General features: G+C 40.6%; 1 protein-coding gene across 2 annotated transcripts in view; it reads left to right on the top strand.

The window, feature by feature from the left end:
* Positions 1-1,765: 1,765 nt before the first annotated feature.
* The window catches only part of MOS4 (modifier of snc1,4), a 53,583-nt gene continuing 33,591 nt past the window's right edge, over positions 1,766-21,757 (top strand). For both annotated transcript variants that reach the window (XR_016107430.1, XM_088970818.1), the window contains exons 1-3: positions 1,766-2,259; positions 3,308-3,483; positions 13,043-13,126. Coding sequence is in view for 1 of the 2 variants with exons in the window: in XM_088970818.1 (XP_088826944.1) it covers positions 2,026-2,259; positions 3,308-3,483; positions 13,043-13,126 (494 nt within the window). In the remaining variant the exon portion in view is untranslated. The remainder of the gene's footprint in view (positions 2,260-3,307; positions 3,484-13,042; positions 13,127-21,757) is intronic.

Here is a 21,757-nt window from a genome sequence, read left to right as displayed (position 1 = left end):
GCATTCTTACACTATTGTTGAGGACTTGATGAATCATTGGTATATATATATAGGTCTAGAAATATTGGGCTAGGTTTAAAATTTTGGCCCCATACCTAGGCTAGGTTTCAATATAAAACCTTAATTTTTTTTGGTATTTGGTGATGTGCATCACACTTCAGATTAGCTTAACGCTAAGGCTGCAATTGAATTGAGCTCTAATTGAATAGTTCGACCCGAATTCAATTAGGCTCGATTCAAGTTCAATTTTAGTCAAGCTCAAATTGAGTTCAAATCTTGGGGTAAGCTTGATTAATTATTCGAGTTTGAGCTCGACCAATAAAAAGTTTGGCTCGATTAACAAATGCATACATACTTATACGTACGCACATATTATTTAATATAAAAATGTACTTTTATATTATATATATACACACACACACAATAGGTACCCTGTATTTTGGGGTTGTGACAGATAGGTACCTTGAACTTTCAATTGCAACACTTGAGTACCCTACACTCTCAAAAATAGACACTTAGGTTCATTCATTAGTATTCTGTTAAACATTATAGAATGCAAAAAAAGACCCTTCTCATGTATTTATGAAATTAATCATTCTCATGATGACGTTCTCACATGGACAACAAAATAACATATTCAAAATTTTTGGTGACATTCTCTAATAATGATTCTACTCTTTAGAATGATTTAAAAAATACACAAGAAGAGTATTTTTGAAATTATGTAATGTTTAACTAATAGAAGGACCTAATGTATTTTTAAGAGTTTAGGGTACTCAAGTGTTGCGATTGAAAGTTAAGGGTACCTATCTATCACTACCCCAAAGTATAGGGTACAACTATATTTATTTTTGTGCTTTCAAGGCGAACTCGAGTTCATTGAATATTTAATCAAATTGATCTCAAGCAAAAAAATATAGTTCAAGTCAAACTCGAATCTAATAGTATTTTAGTCAAGCCAAGCCTAGGCATATTCAAAGTTTAGCTCGGTTCTACTCGATTACACCCCTATTGAATGCAATAGCTATTCAGCGGGCCGTGGAACAAATGGTAATATTCTACTCCATTGAACTGATGGACCCACTATGAAAGGTGTGGGTCCCATTAGTTTGTTATTAGTATTAAAAATTGTGGAAAATTCCACTTTATTACCTTGAACTTTGGGGCTAGTGTCAAGTTAGTACTCGGACTTTCAAATGTATCACTACAATACCTAAACTTTCAAAAAGTGTCAACTTGGTCTTTGTCGTTAACCGACCGTCAATTATCTATTGAAAACATCAAAACTATCCCTTCAAAATAAGACACTGAACCGATTATGAAATATGATAGAGGGAAACAATAATTAAAAGCAAAGAAATAACTAGACAATAATAATGTGTTTCAGATCTAAAGGTAGAAGACAATAGCTTGATTAGTTTAGTATATCAAACACCTAAACCCGTTCGGTCTCAAGATAGAAAACAATGAACAATTTCTTCTTTTGAAGAGTAGTTTTGACATTTTCGACATATAGCCAACGGTTGATTAACGACAAGGATCAACTTGACACTTTTTGAGAGTTTAAATACTGCAATGACACATTTGAAAACTCCCATACTAATTTGATACTACCTCAATAGTTCAAGATAATAAAGCAAAAATGTTCCAAAAAATTCTTATTGCTTCCATAAAAATCGAATTTAATCCTCACACCATTCTCACAGCATTTTCGGCCGTGGATCGAAATCACACATATATTCCTAATGCACGGCTGAAAAGGGCTGTGAAAACGGTAAGAGCACAGTTTTGTAAGTGCAGAATCCGTCATCGGTTCCGCCCGTTGAACAACCATCGCGTTCAGCTAATCTCCACACTAATGACCCCTGCCTTCCCCAGAGTCGGCTAACATACCAACTGAGCCACCTAGGAACGAAGACCCAGAGGGCCCCTCCTTTCTCTTCCGCTGCAACAGAGCCCTCCGTTCGTAGTAAATTCCATTTCACCCTCTGAATTCGGGAGGCAAGCAAGCGGTGGCGGGAGAGAATGGCGAATAACGGAGAGATATTACTGCTAGAAGCACCTCCTGAAGCGTCCCGGCCGGCCTGGCCCGGCGTTTCGAAAGAAGAAATCATCGACGCACTTCCTTACATTGACGATGACTACGACGCCATGAAGAAAGAAGTCAACAGGTTGGTCGAAGAAGAGATGCGACGGAGTACCAAGAAGCCAGCTGATTTCCTCAAAGATCTCCCTTCCGTTCCCATGTTGAACTTCGAGGTGACTGCTTCTCTCATGCTCTATATTAGGGCTCATTACAGTCCTTCATTTTATTTGTTTTCGAATTTTTGAAGAGATGCTTGCTAGGAATTTAGGGTTTATTAGTGTATTGCCCTTTTGGTTATGGTTTTGATTATTCCGGATGCTTTGTGGATAGTGTGGTTTCTGAAGTTACATAAAGAAACAGTTCAAGAAAGAGAAAAACTTAACGTCCCTTAGGTTAGACCCTGTTTACATGGTTTGTGAGACTAGCTTTACTTGAGAAATCGGGTCATAATCTTTGTGCGATCTAAGACTTCTCAGATTAACCTAATCATCAAGTAATGGAAATGCTGAGGATTCTATGGCCATATTAGTATAGTTTCCCCAAATAATTGGGATTGAGACTGATCTGAGTTGAGATTGAGGATTCATCTTAAGAAACTGATAGCATGCATTGATAAAATTTGGTGGAAATAAATGATCGTTGTCAATGAAATGACTTTTGTGGCAATGGCATATACAACCTGAAGGCTCAGCATTATTTGCTCCTTCTCAACTCTTAATGATCTTTTAATTTTCTTTTATATCTTCTCCTCGAACATCATATCTCACTTTAGCTACAATTTTTTATTTTTATTTTTTTATTTTTTAAATGAAAGGTAGAAAATAGTATAGAATTTTTGGGATGGGTTTCATATTCAATTCTGATTAGTTTTAATGGTTTTGTATGAGAAGAAAAGGGTACACTATAGGCATGGTTATCCAGTAATTCCATTTCATGTACAATTCATAGTTCACAAAATGCTTTCTTATAAATGTTTAGTTTGCAACCGTTTGTCTTGATTTCGACAAGTTTTGGTATGGTGAACAATATGAAGTATGAGTCGTGTTTCTTTTAACAGTGCCAATTATGTAGACTCACTATGAAATTATGAATTCGATCAGGCAAAAAAAAAAACAGATATGAGGGGAAACATGGTTAAGAATAGCTGGCATTAATGAAATATCTACTAAGTGAAACAATACATTGGCCACATGCTGTCTAATCTTGGAAACTACATCTCAGAATCACCCTATGCTTGCTAGAGAATATGAACGTGTTAGAGCTGCCAAGCCTCCTGCAACCCTAGAGATGTCTCGTTATGGACTAGAGCCACCTCCTGTAAATAAGCGCAATGATGTTGAAGCTTGGAAACCTGTTGTTGGAAATGCTCGAGGTTTGCTGCAACACCAAATACTAAGGTATCTACTTTGATGGTTTAGCTGATTTGGTGGTTTGGATGTTTTTAGGAGGAATATATTTAAAGTTGGCATCTGTGACAAACTTTTCTTTGGTAGATATTACATATTCATTGGGCCATTACCCAATGTTGGTCATGGCTATCCAAGAGCAAGAGAGAACGATCAGAATCACAAAACTAAACTTTTATTTATTAAACTTTTACTATCTCTTTCTCTCACAGGCACACACACATCTTGGCAAATTCTTCTCTCTTATCTTTGTGTATTCTACTTATTAAAAAAAGCATGCTTGTGCTGCATACCTCTGGAAAGCTGATTGCTTTGTCTCATGCTTCAGCATCTGAAAACACTTGTTCTAGTTATGATAGCAATAACCTACTCCAAAATTTCCATCCAAACTTGTCAATCAAACTAATTCATACTCTTCTGCATTTATGGTACTAAAAATTGAGGATAAGGGACAAAGAGAAGGATAATTTCTGTATCAGGTACTAACACAATCTTATGATATTTATTTTTTGATCAAAATCTTATCATCTTTATCTTATTCAACAGTAAAACCTCTCTCCCAGAAGTATTACTAATTTGCATTGAGAAACCACCTGGCCCACCTGCGTCTAGTAGCCTAGGTGGTTTTTCAAGAGGAAGGTGACCAAGAAGGGCTCCCTTCCTCCTTTAATTCCCTTTTTTTTTCCCTTTTTCCTCCATTCCTGTTTGCATGTTTAACCCTGTGTTCTCTTGCCCTCCTTTTTTTTGTGTGTGTAGATCCAGTTCTAGGCCAGATGGCTATGAATGTTGAGAACCCTTGTGCCTTTAAACTTGAAGAGGAGAATAGGAAAATTGAAGCAGAAGGTGAGTCTAGTGGCCTAGGAGGGGGAAGCATTAGAACCAGGAAAAGGAGATATGGTGACCCAAAGGGAGAATGCCATGTCTGTACCTCCGTTTTTGAAGGGAGGCAATACAAAAAATTCAGCCCCAGTTTTTGAAGGGAATAAAATACAAAGTGGGAAATGGTAGGAGGGTTCTCTTTTGGAAGGATAACTGGTGTGAAGAGGGCCCTTCAATGAATGCATTTCCGGACCTGTTTGAAATCACCACAAACAAAAAATGCAACCATTTGCTGACTGTTTGGAAAGACAGAATGGCCATTGCACTTGGAACCCCCAGTTCAGGAGAAATTTAAATGATTGGGAGGTGGCACCCCTAATCAGATTGCTCCAGCTTCTGTATGACTCAAACATACCTGCAATAGGGGAAGATAAAAGAATGTGGTGCTTTGAGAAGTCAGGTGTATTCTCTGTGAACTCTTTTTTTTTGTATCAAAGGAGGAAGACATCTTTTTTCCATGCCAAAGAATATGGATTAGAGCTGTGTCTTCAAAGATAGCCTTTTTTGTTTGCTTGGCAGTGCTGGATAAGATTCTAACCAAAGAGAATTTAGTCAAAAGAGGGTTAGAAGTGGTAGACATGGCATGTCCCCTATGTATTGGGAATGTGGAGTCCTCTAGCCATCTGCTGTTACATTGTGGATTTCCTCACTGGGTGTGGTTAAGAGTGGTGGAATTATTTGGTGCAAAGCTGAAACTAAGGGGACTCATAGAGGCTAGGTGGCTGGGAGGTCTAAGTAAGGCTGGAAAGGCGACATGGAGCATTATTGCCGCAGCTGATTTGTGGGCTGCGTGGAGTGAAAGAGTTAACAGATTATTTGAAGGAACTCAGAACTCAAAAGAAGATGTTCTGAGGAAAATTCTGGGGATGATCCACTCATGGCTGGCAATACACCCGATGTTTGGAAGACATCCAAGTGTCTTTTTTGAGTTTATTTATTTATTTTTTTTGTTGTTTGTAAGGAGTGGGTAGTTTTGTTTTTTGTTTGGTGGGATTGAGGCTGTAATAGGCTGTTTTTGGGTTATTTTGTATATTCTCGTTCATTTCTCTTTGTACAGGGGTTTTCCGTAGTTGATTTTTTTCTTAGGCTATGCTTGGTTTGAAGGAAAAGGTAGGGAAAGGAAGGTAAAGACAGGGGAACCTATACAAGGTTTGCAAAGGTTTCCCTACCTTTCCCTTCCTTTCACTGCATTTTCCTTCAAACCAAACATAGTCTTAACGAATCACTTACTTTACAGTAATATTTATGGTCTAGGAAACTAAACTTTCAAAGATAGATAGCATGTGGATTAGAAGCATTTGGGGAATTAGAGGCCTAAGCTTGGCTTTTGCACCTTCTTGGTGAACCTTAGGGGAAATACTCACTGTATGGAAAAATGGGGAGATGGAGTGCTTGGAGGAGCTCATTGGAAACTACTCAGTCTCAATCAAAATTAAAAGTACAAATGATGGGAGGGACTGGTTTTGACAAATGCGTACGGTCTAAATTCTTATAGAGAGACCAGTTTTGGGAAGAGTTTAGTGCAATAAGAGGATTGTGGTAGGCATAGTTTTCAAGGTGCCAAGGTGAGGTTAGGTGATAGGGGGCACCTTGTCGCCTAGTTGCCTAGGTGGGCACCTAGGGGACACCTAGGCGATGGATTTTTTTAAGTAAAACCATATATACTAGGGTAGTTCCCTAGTTTCCATAACTATCTTTCCTTAATAATTATCCATAATTTTTCATAAGAGAAGTATAAGTTTCATGTTTAAGTCTTGAAAAATCAATATTTTATGAGAAGAAAAAGAAGAAAGGAAGGAACATTAAAAAAGTATAGGGGCTGGACCCCTACTTTTGTTATAGGAAATGAAGAAAAGAAAAGGTGGAAAAAGAAAATGTGTTGATTAGACAAAATTTTAATTTTTAAAGTCTTCCCTTATTGGTTCAAATTTTGAAATCTTTGAGGGTTCAATCGAGGATCGAAATTTCGATATAATACACCTCGTAGCGGGCATATTGCATTGTATCTTTGGGTTCCCGATGCACCTGTTGATAGGTGTTTTCAGGAACCCATTTTTTGTTAATAATATATATAATTATATTTAAAAATGAAATTGAAAAACAAAAAAAAAATAAAGAAAATAGGGGGAGTATCATTATAAGTACCGATACACCTTTGCCTATATACAAAGGTGTATTGATACGTTGAACCATGGGTTCAATAGAACAATTAGCAATGGTTGTGTTGATTAAACCCTAACAAATAAAAAAATAATAGAAAGAAATTAGTATATAAACACATAAAATGAATATTCTAGTTTAATAATGTCTATTTTATAATTATAATGTCAAAAAATAAAAAATATAAAAGTATTTTATAACATAGTACACAAAACTTCTTGGTGATTGGGCGAGGTGAGCCTCCAAGGGCATCTTGTCGCCTAGGTGTCGCCTTGACAACTATGGTTGTAGGGACCTTGGTGTCTAGGGGTAGATTTCAATGTTTTAAGATTTTCAAGGGAAACAAACAACCCAAACCAAGGCGAGCCTCCAAAGGCATCTTTCTTTGAGGATTAAAGTAGCCCTCCCATCCATCATTAGTTGAGCCCAAGGGGCCTTCATTCAAGGACGTCAGATAATTGATCAGATCTTGATTGCAAATGAGTACGTGGAGGAAATGAAGAGATCTAGGAAAAGAGGTTTTGTTTGCAAGCTAGACCTAGAGAAAGCCTATGATCTAGTGGATTGGCAGTTTCTGTTAGAGGTGATGAGGAATTGTGGATTTGGGGAAGGTGGTGCAGTTGGATGATGGGTTGTGTAAGTTATTGTCACTTTTCCATCCTAGTAAACAGAGTGGTTAGGGACTTCTTTCCAGCCTGTAGGGGCATTAGGCAAGGGGATCCCCTTTCACCTTTTCTCTTTACCTTGGTAGCTGATGTTTTTAGTTGAATTATCACTAGGGCTGATAGGGAAGAGGTCATAAGGGGTTGGATAATAGGCAGAAACCAAGTTCCAGTCACCCATCTTCAGTTTGTAGATGATTTAATGATATTTTGTGATGGAGGCTTTAGTGAGAAGGTGGGAAACTTAAAGGAGGTGATTAAGACCTTTGAAAAAATTGTGACATGGCAGTTGAAGAATGATTTCAGAAGATTTAAATGGATGTCAAGGAACATGTCAATTCAGGTGGGATGGGTAAGGAGATCTGTCAACAGTTTGGCAGATAGCTTAGCAAAGCAAGGGGTTCAAAGAACATATGTGTTTTGGGCACATTTGTAATTCTGTACTGGGTCAGCTTACTATGTTGATTTCTTTTGTAACTTCTTGTTGTATCCTAAAGTATTTTAGTCAATAAAATTTTCAAAGTTATTGATAAAAAAAGACCTTTGAAGAAATTTCCAACTTGAAAATCAACTTAGAAAAGAGCTGCATAGCGGGGATTAATTTGGAGAATGATGAGATTGCACATTGCCTTGAATTCTCTACTTCCTCTTGGCCTATGTCCTACTTAGGGCTTCCATTAGGGGCAAATCCTAGGGAGAGTAGGTTTTGGACTCCAGTCATAGAGAAGTTTGACAAGAGGTTAGTGGTGTGGAAGAAAAACTACATCTTGTTGGGTGGAAGGATAACTTCGATAAGAGCTACTCTTACAAACCTACCTACTTATTACCTCTCGGTCTTTAGGATACCGCCTAGGGAAGCAAAAAAATTAGAAAAATTGATGAGAGACTTCCTTTGGGAGCTAGGAGAGGGGAAAAATGATCATTTGATCAGATGGGAGGTTTTGGGTAGAAGCAAAGAGGAAGGGGGATTAGGTTTAGGAAATTTGATTAAAAGGAATTTGGCTTTGTTGGGGAAGTGGTTATGGAGATAACCTTTGGAGCTAGAGAGGCTTTGGCATGAAGTGGTGAAGAGTATTATGGATACTCAGAATGGATGGGATGCTGGTGCATCAAGAAGGGCTAACATGGCAACACCTTGGAAGGCAATCCACAAAATTCTCCCAAAGTTTCTCAGTTGTGTCAGGTATAATACTTGTTCTGGAACTTCTGTTTGTTTTTGGGAAGACACTTGGGTTGGGGATCTCCCTCTTAAAGATTTTTTCCCTTCCTTGTTTTCTGTTTCTTGGTTTAAAAATGAGGCGATTTCAAAATTCCTTCCTTCTCTGTTAAATCCGTCGGCCTTGTCTTGGGATTTGGGTTTTCATTGAGGGTTAAGGGATGAGGAAGTTATTTGTTTGGCTAATTTGCTTTGCCTCCTTGAAAAAGTGTGGTTGGATTCTTCTTTGCTAGAAAAGAGGATTTGGGCCCCTCACCCCAAAGGGTTATTTTCTTGTGGTTCCTTTTTTAAGTCACTTTGTAATACCTCCCCTCAACAGGCTTTCCCTTCCAAAGAAGTTTGGTGTAGGCCGGTCCCCCCTAAGGTAATGCCTTTTTCTTGGAAAGTGTGCCATGGGGAAGTCAACACCATGGATAACCTACAAAAGAGAAGACCCTTTATTTGTATCTCTCCTAACTGGTGTACCCTTTGCAGATCTCATGGTGAGGACTGTTATCATTTATTTCTATCCTGTGATGTCATTGCAGAGCTTCGGGGATGAATCTTATCTCTATTTGGGTGTGGGAGATGCCAGCAGATTTAAGTTTGTTGTTCAATTCATCTACCTTCTCATGGCCCCATAAAAGAGGAAGAAGAATGTAGAGGTGTGCAAGAGCAGCGCTGATTTGGACAGTGTGGGAAGAAAGGAATTCAAGATTATCCCAAGAGAAGGAAAGGAGCAGCCAGGCATTGAAGGATTGCAAGGGCAATATATTGGTTAAAATCTATGTAACTATTTCATTCTTTCTCCTTTAATGACCTATGGAGGAACTGGACAGCAGTAGCAAGGTTTTCTACAAACTGGGCTCCCCTCCACAAGGTTTTCTAAAACTGAATTTTGATGGGAGCAGACAGGCAACCCAGGGCCCTCTGGCTGGAATAAACTCAGCCCAAGGTATGTTGGCCCATTCCAGATCACTGCCAAGATTGGTATAGTAGCCTACAAGATGGATCTACCACCAACATCCAAACTTCACCCCGTTTTTCATGTCTCTGTGCTTAAGAAATGGCCCAAACCTAGGGCTGTTACAGGTTCCACATTACCACCATTTTCGGAGGACAGACAACTTCAAATGGAACTAGCACGCGTTGTAAATTTTCGTTAAGTATGGGTTCATCTTCCAGAAACCAATGCTACTTGGGAACCTTATCTTGATCTCCAGAATCGCTTCCCAGATTTAGACCTTGAGGGCAAGGCCTCTTTTAAGGACCGGGGGGGGGGGAATTGTTGAGAGCTCTACAGAACTGAAGGTTGTTAGCCAAGTATACAAAAAGAGGCCATGACAGAAAGAAGCCACATCAGCATAACTGAAAAGCAAGTTGAACAATTTGTTGTAACAGAACAAAAACAAGTGTGCAGTCTGTTGTAACAATTAGAATGTAAACAGAATAAATAAAATCAAGAAGGGAGGAGGCATTGAAGGAATTTTTAGAACAAACCTCTCTCTTACTGTGGAGGTTGGCTCCCTCGAAGAAGCCCTGAGTTAGGCAGGTTCCTAACAGTTGTTTGGCAGGATTGAATTTGCAAGAGGAGGAAACCTTTAGAATAGTAGAGTTCTTAGGGTGTGAAGTCAAAAATTGGCCTTTGGAGTACGGAGTACCTTGAACTGCCTTTGGGTGGAAACCCTAGATCTGAGAGTTTCTGGAAGCCTGTGCTAGAGTGAAATGTTAAAAGATTGACACTTCAGAAAAGAAGCTACATTTCTTTGGGTGGAAGTCAAAGCTACCTTAGGTAATCTTCCCATATATTATTTGTCCACCTTCCATATCTCTGCAAAAATTGTTGGGCAACTAGAAAAGTTATTGAGGGGCTTCTTGTGGGAACCAGGGGATGGGAAGAAAGACAACTGGTGAAATGGGAACAAATTAGTAAACCAAAGGGTGGGCTAGGTATAGGAAATGTAACCCAAAAGAATTTAGCCCTTTAGGAAAATAGCTGTGGAGGTTTCCTTTGGGAAGTGATAGGCTTTGGCACAAAGTAATTGTGGGGCTTCTTGTGGGAACCAGGGGATGGGAAGAAAGACAACTGGTGAAATGGGAACAAACTAGTAAACCAAAGGGTGGGCTAGGTATAGGAAATGTAACCCAAAAGAATTTAGCCCTTTAGGAAAATAGCTGTGGAGGTTTCCTTTGGAAAGTGATAGGCTTTGGCACAGTAATTGTGGGGCTTCTTGTGGGAACCAGGGGATGGGAAGAAAGACAACTGGTGAAATGGGAACAAATTAGTAAACCAAAGGGTGGGCTAGGTATAGGAAATGTAACCCAAAAGAATTTAGCCCTTTAGGAAAATAGCTGTGGAGGTTTCCTTTGGAAAGTGATAGGCTTTGGCACAAAGTAATTGTAAGTATACATGGTCGGATGCACAATGGCTGGGATGCAAAGGTAACCTCCAATGCAACTTCATTTTTCCCTAGAAATCAATTTATGAGGTATATCTTTCTTTTGTGAATCTCATCCGGTATGATGTGGGAAATGGTTTGAGAGTCTTGTTTTGAGAGGACCTTTTGATAGGTGCACAACGATTAAAGGTCCAATTTCCTGCGCTTTATGCACTTTCCTGCTATAAATTTGAACCCATCTCTAGGTTTGTGAACTTCTCTGCGTCGAGCATAAATTGGGATCTTGGATTTTGAAGGGGCATTAGGGAAACAGAATGTGAATCTCTCCTTATTTGTTTGGCCAGTCTTGACTTTTTCTTTGGCTCAAAATGTAGAGGACACCAGGGTTTGGTCCACTACCTCAGTTGGTCTTTTGACTTATGCTTCTTTTTTCAACTTCTTAGTTCAGCCTTCAACCTTTGGGGTAAATTTACCGGTGAAAGAAATTTGAAGTATGTCAATCCCTCCTAAAATTCAGGCACTTTGTTGGGAAGTTTTCCTTGGAAAGATCAACACTTGTGGTATTTTGCAAAAAAGGCCAAATAAGTGCCTATCCCTTCACATGTGCTTTCTGTGCAAAAACAATGGTGAAACCATCTCCCATATATATTTATATATGTTTTTTATCCTATCCTTTTATACTTTGTATTTGCCAATTTGGGAGCATCTTTGTTCTCTCTTTGGGTGAAGACCTTGGAGGATTTCCATGGTTTCTCAACAAATGACATTTTGAGAACTTGGAAGTAAGTGACATTATCGACTCAGGCAAAGGAAAGTGTAAATATGGAATGGAGACCCAGCAAACAACTTCGTTAAACTCGATTTTGATGGGAGTTATATTGGTAGTCAGGCTGCAGCTGGAATGGGAGGGGTGTTTTGAGACATAGAAGAAAAGGTGTTAGTACTGTTTTCAGGACTATTAGCTGTGATGGTAATGCATTGATAGTAGAGCTGTGTGGATTACTCCATGGTTTAAAATTTACTAAGCAATTCAGTTTTCACAACTTGGAGGTGGAAGGGGACTCAGGTGGTCATATGTATCTCTCAAATTCCATTGGTCTATAGACATACTTTTCGGGAAATAGAAAGCATATCAAGGCAAGGTTCAAAGTATTGATATGTATTGGGCCGTATCAGCCGATACGTATCATTTCAGGGGCTTCCCGATACACCCCTACAGGGGGTGTTTTGGGGTCTTGACCGGTTCAGAGGGTGGACAGACCTTAAACCGGCCCCTCTGAACCAGATTTAAAAAATAAAAAATAAAAAAGCTATCGATACTGCCCGATATGCCACTACCGGCGGAAAAGCCCACACATTTGTAATACTTGAACTTGTTTAACAAAATCTCTTTTCACTGATAAAAAAAATATTGAGAGTTAGAGTAAGTGGTACATCCTACCACCTAAGATTTCCCAGATTATCAATGCACCCGCTGTCCATTCAAATACCCTAATTTCCTATGTTCACCTATATTACATGGATTCTGGTAGCAGTGTCAAAATTGGAAGAAGATATGAGTTGTTGGATTCAGCGTGCCTGAAAAAATAAGTTTTGAGATCTCAATGGGCATCATGTATATTCATAACTGATTATACTAAATTCACAATTCCTTCAAAGTTGTGAAGATTTGACAAAAGAGAAGATGGAAAAGTCCTCTGAAGTGTCTTTCAGTGTCAGTATCCATGCGTTATAGATGGATACGTGACCTATATTAAAGTGTCCATGTAATATAGCTGTTTATACATGGCCTTTAAGCCTTGAACCTTAATTTTAGTAGGGATCAACATAGCTTTCATCAGCTATGCCCTGGCATATGTCTAAACCCAATGTGAGGTGCATAGGTTCAACTCATCAAGCCAGGCATAGTCTGTGACTTGGCCTAGCTAACCACAGCTTGAGTGTCCTTTTGTCTAAAAACTACCTTCTATTTGGTGCCAGGTGCCCTAATAAGTCCTTTGGCAACAAAGTGGCACCCTATTCCCTGGCCTTGCCTTGTCATCCTTTTAACTATGAAATTAACTTATGAGTTAAATATTGAAACACAAATGAATCATGCAGCTTTAAGATCTATCTATGAGTGTAGAGAATCCATACTCTCTATTACTTGACTGGCTCAACAACCTGGAAACACACTTCTGCCTTGTTTAAAAATGGATGTTTACATGCATAAAATATTGATAACAATTTCTGATCTGAGTTGATTAATCTTGCAGACTTGAAAATTTGGAGCTGATGTCAAAGCACGGTGCTGATGTGTGGAAACTTTACAACCAACAGTTGGAGGCATTCTTGTCCAGGTTTGTCTCGGATACTATGAAAATTCAACTTTTCTGGCATCATGAAGAAACTCTGCTTCCTATTTTTGGATATCTGTTTCAAAATGGATCACATTAGCTGTTTTGATCTAATGTTCAAAGTGTTTTTATACTTTTGTTTAATTTTCTATTAGATTATCATTCTTTCCCTAGGTCCGGTCCTTTAGCGATTTAGACAGATATTCTCTAATTACTGAGAAAAACTGGCAATTACTAAATAGAAACATGGGACTGGTTTGGTCACATCCTTAGTGAAGATACAAAATAAACCTCCATTTGTATTTATGAAGTTTAATGCATAGAGTACTTTTTACCTTTAAACATTGTAGTTTTTGGCCCCTTGTTTTCGGGATGTGATGTAGTACAGGTGAGAGCCCTTTTTGGGTTTTGATAATAGAGGTTAGCAGAGTTGTTTCAAGACTTAAACATAACTGGGGGAAGGTCAGACTGGATACCCGTGATGCTGAATTAGGATTTTGGCAACAAGAGTAGAAGGATATTAGATAGAGAAGGGAGAGAATGCGTTTCTGCATAGGAAATAGAAAGAGGAAAACAGAGACGGAGGGAGATAAGTACCATTTGTAAGACGGTGGGTTTATATAAATACATTAACATGGCTGACCCAGAAAAAACCTGAGTCAGACTGGGCTGGTTCAGGCCAATTATCCACTTAAAACAATTCAAGAGCTTCAACTTTCTAGAATGATAACATTTAAGAACCTTCCAGAATAGCAAGTAAAGGCATGTGCGTGAATTAAGTATAAGAGCAACCTTAGGAGGTAAAAAGAAGAGTTCAGGAGGGAGAAGTCTGAGGATGATAAGGAAAGGGTTTTGGAGGTGGAGGCAACCTTTGCAGAGTTTAGAGCATTAGGTGAAAACATCTAGTAAGACTTTTGAGTGCAAACAAAGGGGCTCACTTTGAAGGGGGGTGTCACGTTCTCGCCGGCAGGAAGAGAATATTCTGGCAGTTAACCCCTGAACAACCTATCTGATTTCAATCAGAACTCTGTCTATTCGGTTACGATTCTTGATGGCGTGTCTGTCGGTTGTAACCACCTTATTTTATAAATAAGCAGAGACGTAATGAAAAAGGATATCTTGAATCCAAATTATTACAGAGTCTACGATTACTTGGCTTGCTAGCATTTTCCCCTTTGAACAGTGACAAACACCATAGCTCGGGGAAACCCCAGCCTTTCTTCTCGGCAACGAGAAGAGGTCCATAACATACTGGTATCAGAGTGGGAGATCCTTCGGGAAGCTCAGATGTTGAGTGTGGAGGAGAGACTCGGTGGGCTGGAGCACTCGTAGGAGACTCTTAAGAAAACTCAAGAGGCCATCCTGCATCAGCTGGCGGAGATAACAAAGAGGTTGAATCGGCTCACTCACTGGATAGAGTCATAGGAAGGTTTGAATGGGAGGGCTAACGAAGACATGGCCCCTGGGGGAGACAGAGGACCTAGGCGCAGCGGTGAAGGGACATCACAGACGGGAAATGGGTTTGGCCACCAGACCAGATTTTGGAAGGTGGACCTTCCCAAATTCAATGGGACGGGGCTGGAAGGTTGGTTGTTGTTGGTTGGACAATACTTGGAGATTCAGGAGGTACCAGAGGAACATTGGGTGGTAGTGGCTAGCTTGGGCTTTGAAGGGCGAGTAGTGGAGTGGTATAGCTGGTTTCGTGAGTATCAACTTAATCCCACATGGTCTCAGTTAACAGCGGCAATGGAAACTCGATTCATTGGACCACAAGGACGTAACTATGCAGGTAGGTTGTCCAAGTTACAACAAACGACAACTGTACATGAGTATATGGAGGATTTTCAAAGGTTATCGAGCAGAATGAAAGGCTTATCAGAAGAATATCTCATTGGATGCTTCGTCTCCAGTTTGAAGGTAGAGATCCGAGCTGGAGTAGAAAAGTTGGAGCCTCGGACCTTGGCTAGAGCCTTCCGCCTCGCCTTACTTGAAGAAGAAGAATGGAATGCTCGAAAGAAAGCGGTTCGGGTTGAACTACTCCGTAGCAGACCCCCTCTTGCTCCAAATAATCCTCCACTGAAACTGCCAAGTACCCCATTGGGAGGATGAATCCACCAGAGATAAAACGGCTGACGCCGGAAGAAGCCAAGGAACTAAGAGACAAGGGTGTCTGTTTTAATTGCGATGAGCGTTTTGTTCCTTGTCATCGTTGCAAGAAGCAAAAACTGTTTTGGATTGTGATAGAAATAGAGGAGGAACAGGAAGAACCAAAAATTGAACTAGAGCCGGAGGCTGAGATTTCTTTGCATGCTATGAAGGGATTAGAGACGCCCCAAACTATGTGAATTCAAGGTACTCTAGAAACCCATCCTGTGGTCTTACTTATTGACAGTGGGTCTACCCACAACTTCCATGATCCCAAGTTGGCAGAGTGAGCTCAGGTAGTCTATCGGCAAACTCAGTTTTTGCGGTGACCGTGGCTAATGGCAAGAAGTTACATGGTACTGGCCGTTGTGATGGAGTTTAGATATGAACTCAAGGAACAACTATGAAGGCAGATTTTTATCTCTTGACTGTACCCGGGTATGATGCGGTTTTGGGCACGCAGTGGTTGCGGACACTGGGGACGTCACCTGGAACTTATCCTCCATGACCCTCAGTTTCCAAGACGAGCAGGGACTCCACCGGCTGTAGGGGTTAAGAAAGGATACCATGATGATAAATGGAGAGAAGGCGCGATGACAAATTTCTAAGGCCAGCCACATATTCTTGCTCTAGATACTCAAGGAGGTTGATATGGAGGATAATCCACAGTTTGACCAGGTGTTCATACAGTTACTACAGGAGTACTCCGATGTCTTCTTAGATCCGCCAGGTCTTCCCCCGCGGAGACAATGTGATCATGCCATACCACTCGCAGAAGGAGCTGGGCCGGTATGGCAGAGGCCATATAGGTATCCCTATTATCAAAAAGGAGAAATAGAAAAGCTGGTCCTAGAATTATTGGAGCGTGGTGCCATACATCCAAGTAATAGCCCGTATGCCTCCCCGGTGTTGGTGAAAAAGGACGGGGGTTGGAGAATGTGTAGATTATCGGAGGTTAAACCAGGTGGTCGTGAAAGACAAATACCCGATGCCCATTATAGACGAGCTGTTGGACAAGCTTCATGGCTCTTGGGTCTTTTCAAAGCTGGATCTCCGGTCAGGATATCACTAGATCTGCATACGAGAAGAAGATATTGCCAAGACAGCTTTCCGCACCCATGAAGGTCATTACGAATATCTGGTCATGTCTTTTGGGCTAACCAACGCTCCCTCCACATTTCAAGCGTTAATGAACGAAGTGTTTCAGGATCTTCTAACGAAATCGGTGTTAGTTTTCTTGGATGACATCCTTGTTTATAGTAAGACATAAATGGAGCATTGGGAGCATCTTAGAGAGGTATTGGGAATGCTCCGGTGCCACAAGTTATATGCGAAACCCAACAAATGTCTTTTTGGGGTGAGGAGATTCAGTTATTTGGGACATATAATTTCTGATATGGGGGTAGAGGTAGATCCCGAGAAGGTGGAGTGCATGCAAGCGTGGCCACAACCTCAGAACATATCGGAGCTTAGAGGGTTCTTAGGTTTGATGGGGTACTACCGTAAATTTATTCAAAATTACGGGAAGATCGCCAAACCTTTGACAGACTTGCTTAAAAAGGGAGCATGGGGATGGACGGAAGAAGTAGATGGGGCTTTCCAGGCCCTGAAAAGAGTAGTCACTACTGCCCCAGTGTTAGCCTTGCCCAATTTCTCTCAACCATTCATCTTGGGCTGCGATGCCAGTGGAGTCGGAATAGCAGCAGTGTTATCCCAGACGGGAAGTCCCGTTGCATTCTGTTAGAATAATGTTAAAATAATTTAGTTGCTGATGTTAGGGCCTGTTTTTTATTTCGTTTTTTCTTTCTGTTATGTCTGTTATTGTACTCAGGGGCACAAGGGTCTTTTCCCTTGTTATTTCTGCCGCCCTATATATATTAAAATAAAGGCTGGTGCCGCCAGGACTGTTACATTGCAAAACCCTTCTTTCTTTTCTCCTCTCTTCTCTTCTCTTCTTCTCCTCTTCTCTTCTCTTCCTCTTATTTCTGGCCGGCCATACTGTCAAGATGGTATCAGAGCGGGAATACTGATTAAAGAGAGCAGATCGAACAACCCTACTTAAAAAACAGATTGAACAGACTAGCTGAACCTGGGTGGAACAGAAATCTGATTCTGGACTGAAAAAACAGCTCTACAACTGGTACAGTTCTCCCTGTTTTCTCTTCTTTACCCCCCTTGGTCATGTGCCGAGTGAAAACCCTATGAGTCTGGGCGGCTGAATGCTGTTGAATCTGTATACCCCCTGTTTTTTTGGATCGTGTGATCCTGTTCATGTATTAAGACAACTGTAGGTCAAGGATGACCTGTCTTCTCAATGGTTTGATTTGATTATAAGTAAGAAGGATCTCTCCTGTTGATTAGTGGATGTTAGACATTCTGGAATTCTGGTAGGTTGGGACTGTTAAAACTATACAGGTCTGATTTGATTATAAGTAAGAAGGATCTCTCCTGCTGATTAGTGGATGTTAGACATTATGGAATTCTGGTAGGTTGGGATTGTTAAAACTATACAGGTCTGAAATCTGTCGAATACTACCTCTGTTTTGTTCGGAATTTGGTACTGTTTGTGCTCAATCTGGTTGTTAAACCCAAGTGTGTGGGTGTGGACTAAATGGAGCATTGTTTTGTGGAGTAAGGAGGGGTCCTAAGTCCGGTGTTTGGGACTGATTATCTGTTTGACCATGTCGACTGAGAATTCTGCTACTTCAGAGATTTCAGGGAGCCACAATGGAGTGAGTGGGGGAATAGATATGAGCTTTCCCATGGCTATTATTCCCTTTGATGGTTTGAATTACCTTGAGTGGTCTAGGGGAATAAAACTCTACATCACTGCTAGGGGGAAAATAGGATACATCAATGGGAGAGTGAAGGAACCGAAGTATGGAAGTGCTGAGCATGATAGCTGGAACCAAGAGAATAGTATGGTGATGTCTCGGCTCTTGGTTTCAATGCTGCCACAAGTAAGGAAAACTTTTATGTGGGCTGAAACTGCTTGTGAGATATGGGAACAAGCGAAGTCCACCTATTTAGAGCAGAGACACTATGCCAAGATAATATCAACTGCAAGCTGAATCCTCTACTTGCAAGTAGGGGGAGATGAGTCTCTCGATGTACTATTCTGATTTGACATCAATATGGAAAGAACTTGATCACTATCAGAATGTGAATTGGAAGTGTGATGAAGATGCAAAGGCCTATAAGTCACTTGTATCTCAGCAACAAGTGTTTTTTCCTAGGGCTGAATCCTTCGTATGAGACCATCAGGGTGCAGATCTTGGGTAGTAATGACTTGCCATTAGTTCAGGAGGTGTATGCCTTGGTGCAGTCAGAAGAAAGCAGAAATGTGAAGAATGGTGTAGAAGGGGAGTCAGTTGCCCTAGCTGTCCGGGGAAATTCAGATACAAATGTTGGAGGTGGTTTTAAAAAGGGTGACACTCAGAAAAAATCAGATGATAAGAGCAAGCTTTGGTGCACTCACTGCCAGAAGACATGACACACGAAAGATACATGTTGGGATCTCCATGGAAAACCTAAATGGGCACAGGATTTGCTAAGTCAGCACCTGATTAGGGCAAGAATTCAGGCCAGCAGAATAAAAAAAGGTATAATTCAGCTAATATGGCATCGACAGAGACTAGTCCTTTGGTAACTTAGGAGAGGCATCCCAGTTCTGACCCTAAGGAAGATATTATCAACTCCTTCCGTGAACATTTGGAATTGTATGATAGGACTCTCCGCCAGATGGATTCTGGTCCTACTCCCTCTACCTCGTTTGCGTCTACATCAGGTAATGCCACAACTTTCCATGTGTCATCTCATACTACTGATTCTCCTTGGATTATTGACTCTGGAGCATCAAATCACATGACCGGTAAGTCAAATTTGTTTCAGACATATAACATTCTCTCTGGGAGAGATAAGGTAAGACTGGCTGATGGTTCTTTTTCTACCATAGCTGGCTGAGGCACCATTACCTCTCCCACTTGGCCTTACTCTTCCTAATGTACTACATGTTCCGAAATTACATTAATTTGCTGTCTATTAGTAGTTTGACTCACTCCTTGAACTGCTCAGTCACTTTTTTTTTTTTCCGTCTTCATGTATGTTTCAGGATTTGACCTCGGGGAAGACGATTGGTAGAGGAAGCATGGTGGGTGGTCTCTACCTGTTGGAGAATAATGCTGGTCTTGTGGCGACAGAGTCCATGAGTTCGTCAAGTGAGAGTCAAGCCTATCTATAGCATAGTCGTTTAGGTCATCTTTCTTTTGAGTCGTTAAAAGTTATGTTTCCAAAGTTGTTTGAGTCCTTGTCAGTGAGTTAGTTACAATGTCAAACTTGTCAGTTGAGTAAGCATTGTAGAAGTTCTTTACCTTTACGAAATAAAATATCTGAATTTCCATTTCATATTGTCTATTTTGATGTTTGGGGCCCTGTTACTCTACCTACTGCGGCTGGCTATAAGTAATTCATTACCTTGATTGATGATTATTCTAGATACACTTGGGTTTACCCTATGCAATCTCAAGATAAAGTGCCACAAATTGTGAAAGATTTTCAATGCATGGTGTTCACTCGGTCCCAAACGGAAATCCATATCTTCTAGTCGGACAATGCGAAGGAATATTTCCATAGTGATCTCACTAAGTTGTTTGCTTTGAGTGGGTCACTTCAGCAAAGTTCTTGTGCCAGGACACCCCAACAAAATGGTGTGGCTGAACGGAAGAACTGTCACCTGTCAAAGTCTCTCGTGGCTTGTTGATTCGTATGAATGTGCCAAAACAGTTTTGGATGGATGCAGTCTTGTGTGTGACATATATCATCAATCGCATGCCCTCTCGGCTACTAGAGAATAAGGCCCCACATCAGCCTTGTTCCCTACAGCCCTGCTGTCCACCATTCCGATGTGTGTTTTTGGGTGTCATTGTTTTGTCCATAACTTGTCCCCTACTCGTGGTAAGCTTGATCATCGGGCTATTCCTTGTGTTTTTCTTGGTTACCTTTATCTCAAAAGGGGTATCACTGCTATGATCTTATTGCTCGCAAGTACTATGTTTCCATTGATGTCTCATTCTTTGAGAATCAACATTTTTTCTCGGTTTCTCCTCAGGGGGAGAGTAGGGTTGAGAAGAAACAGGCGACGACTCAAATTCAACTACCTCCTTTACCTGATCCTCCTCGCCATAAGAGCCAGCAGAGTTCAAGAGCCGTGGAGCCTGACACTATGCAACCAACATCATCAGATTCACTCGAGGCAGATCCGTCTCATCAGCTAGGTACACTTGCTCCCATTGATAAATCTGTTCCTTTAAATGTTGATTCACTTGTCACCAATGATCTTAATATTCCTATTGCTAAGATGAAGGGTGTTAGGTCTTGTACTACTAATCATCCTATCTCTAATTTTGTGTTCTATGAGCATGTTTCGCCTTCATACCGTGCCTTTCTCTCTTCTGTGGACAATATCCCCGTTCCTAAGACTGTGGCAGAAGCTTTGTCTAAACCTGAATGGACAGATGCAATGCAAGAAGAAATTGATGCTTTACACAAAAATGGCATTTGGGAGTTGGTAGACCTTCCTGAAGGGAAGGAACCAGTGGGGTGCAAGTGGGTGTTTACAGTGAAACACAAGGTTGATGGAACTATTGAAAGGTACAAGGCTAGATTGGTGCAAGTGGGTGTTTACAGAGACTTTTGCTCCAGTAGCCAAGATGAACTCTATCATGATTCTTCTTTCCTTGGCAGCAAATCTTGACTGGGATTTTCATCAATTGGACATAAAAAATGCTTTCTTGAATGGTGACTTGGAAAAGGAAGTATTCATGACCCAACCCCCAGGGTTCTGTGCCAAAGCCAGTGAACAAAAGGTGTGCAGGTTAAAAAAATCTCTATATGGGTTGAAACAATCACCTTGGCCTTGGTTCAGTAAGTTTCATTTAGCAGTTCAACAGATGGGGTTCAAACAATGCCAATCAGATCATACTCTATTTGTGAAAAGAGGTGAAGGTAAAATTGCAACTCTTATTGTGTATGTGGATGACATAGTGATCACAGGAGATTGGGAGGCTGAAATCCGGAGATTGAAAAAATTATTAGCCACTAAATTTGAAGTGAAGGATCTAGGCCCCTTACGATACTTCCTTGGAATTGAAATTGCCTGCTCTCACAAGGGCATCTTTATTTCCCAACGGAAGTATGTACTAGATCTACTAGAAGATACAGGCAAGTTGGGGGTAAAACCATTTGATTCACCTATTGAACCTAATCACCATTTGGGAGACACTCAGGGAGAGTTTTTGAAAGATGTAAAGATGTTCCAGAGACTCGTGGGGAGACTTTTGTATTTGTCTATGGCCAGGCCTGATATTGCCTATGTAGTGGGTGTCTTTAGTCAATTCATGCACAACCTTAGGACAACTCACTTTGAGGCTGTAGAGAGGATCTTTAGATATCTCAAGAAGTTTCCTAGAGCTGGTTTGTTGTTCCAGAAAC

Source organism: Nelumbo lutea, chromosome 2, assembly GCF_056320005.1.
Source record: "Nelumbo lutea isolate HS-2025 chromosome 2, American lotus-T2T, whole genome shotgun sequence".
NCBI classification, from domain to species: domain Eukaryota; kingdom Viridiplantae; phylum Streptophyta; class Magnoliopsida; order Proteales; family Nelumbonaceae; genus Nelumbo; species Nelumbo lutea.
Note: the sequence above shows the minus strand (reverse complement) of the source record. Positions and strands in the feature narration are given on the sequence as shown.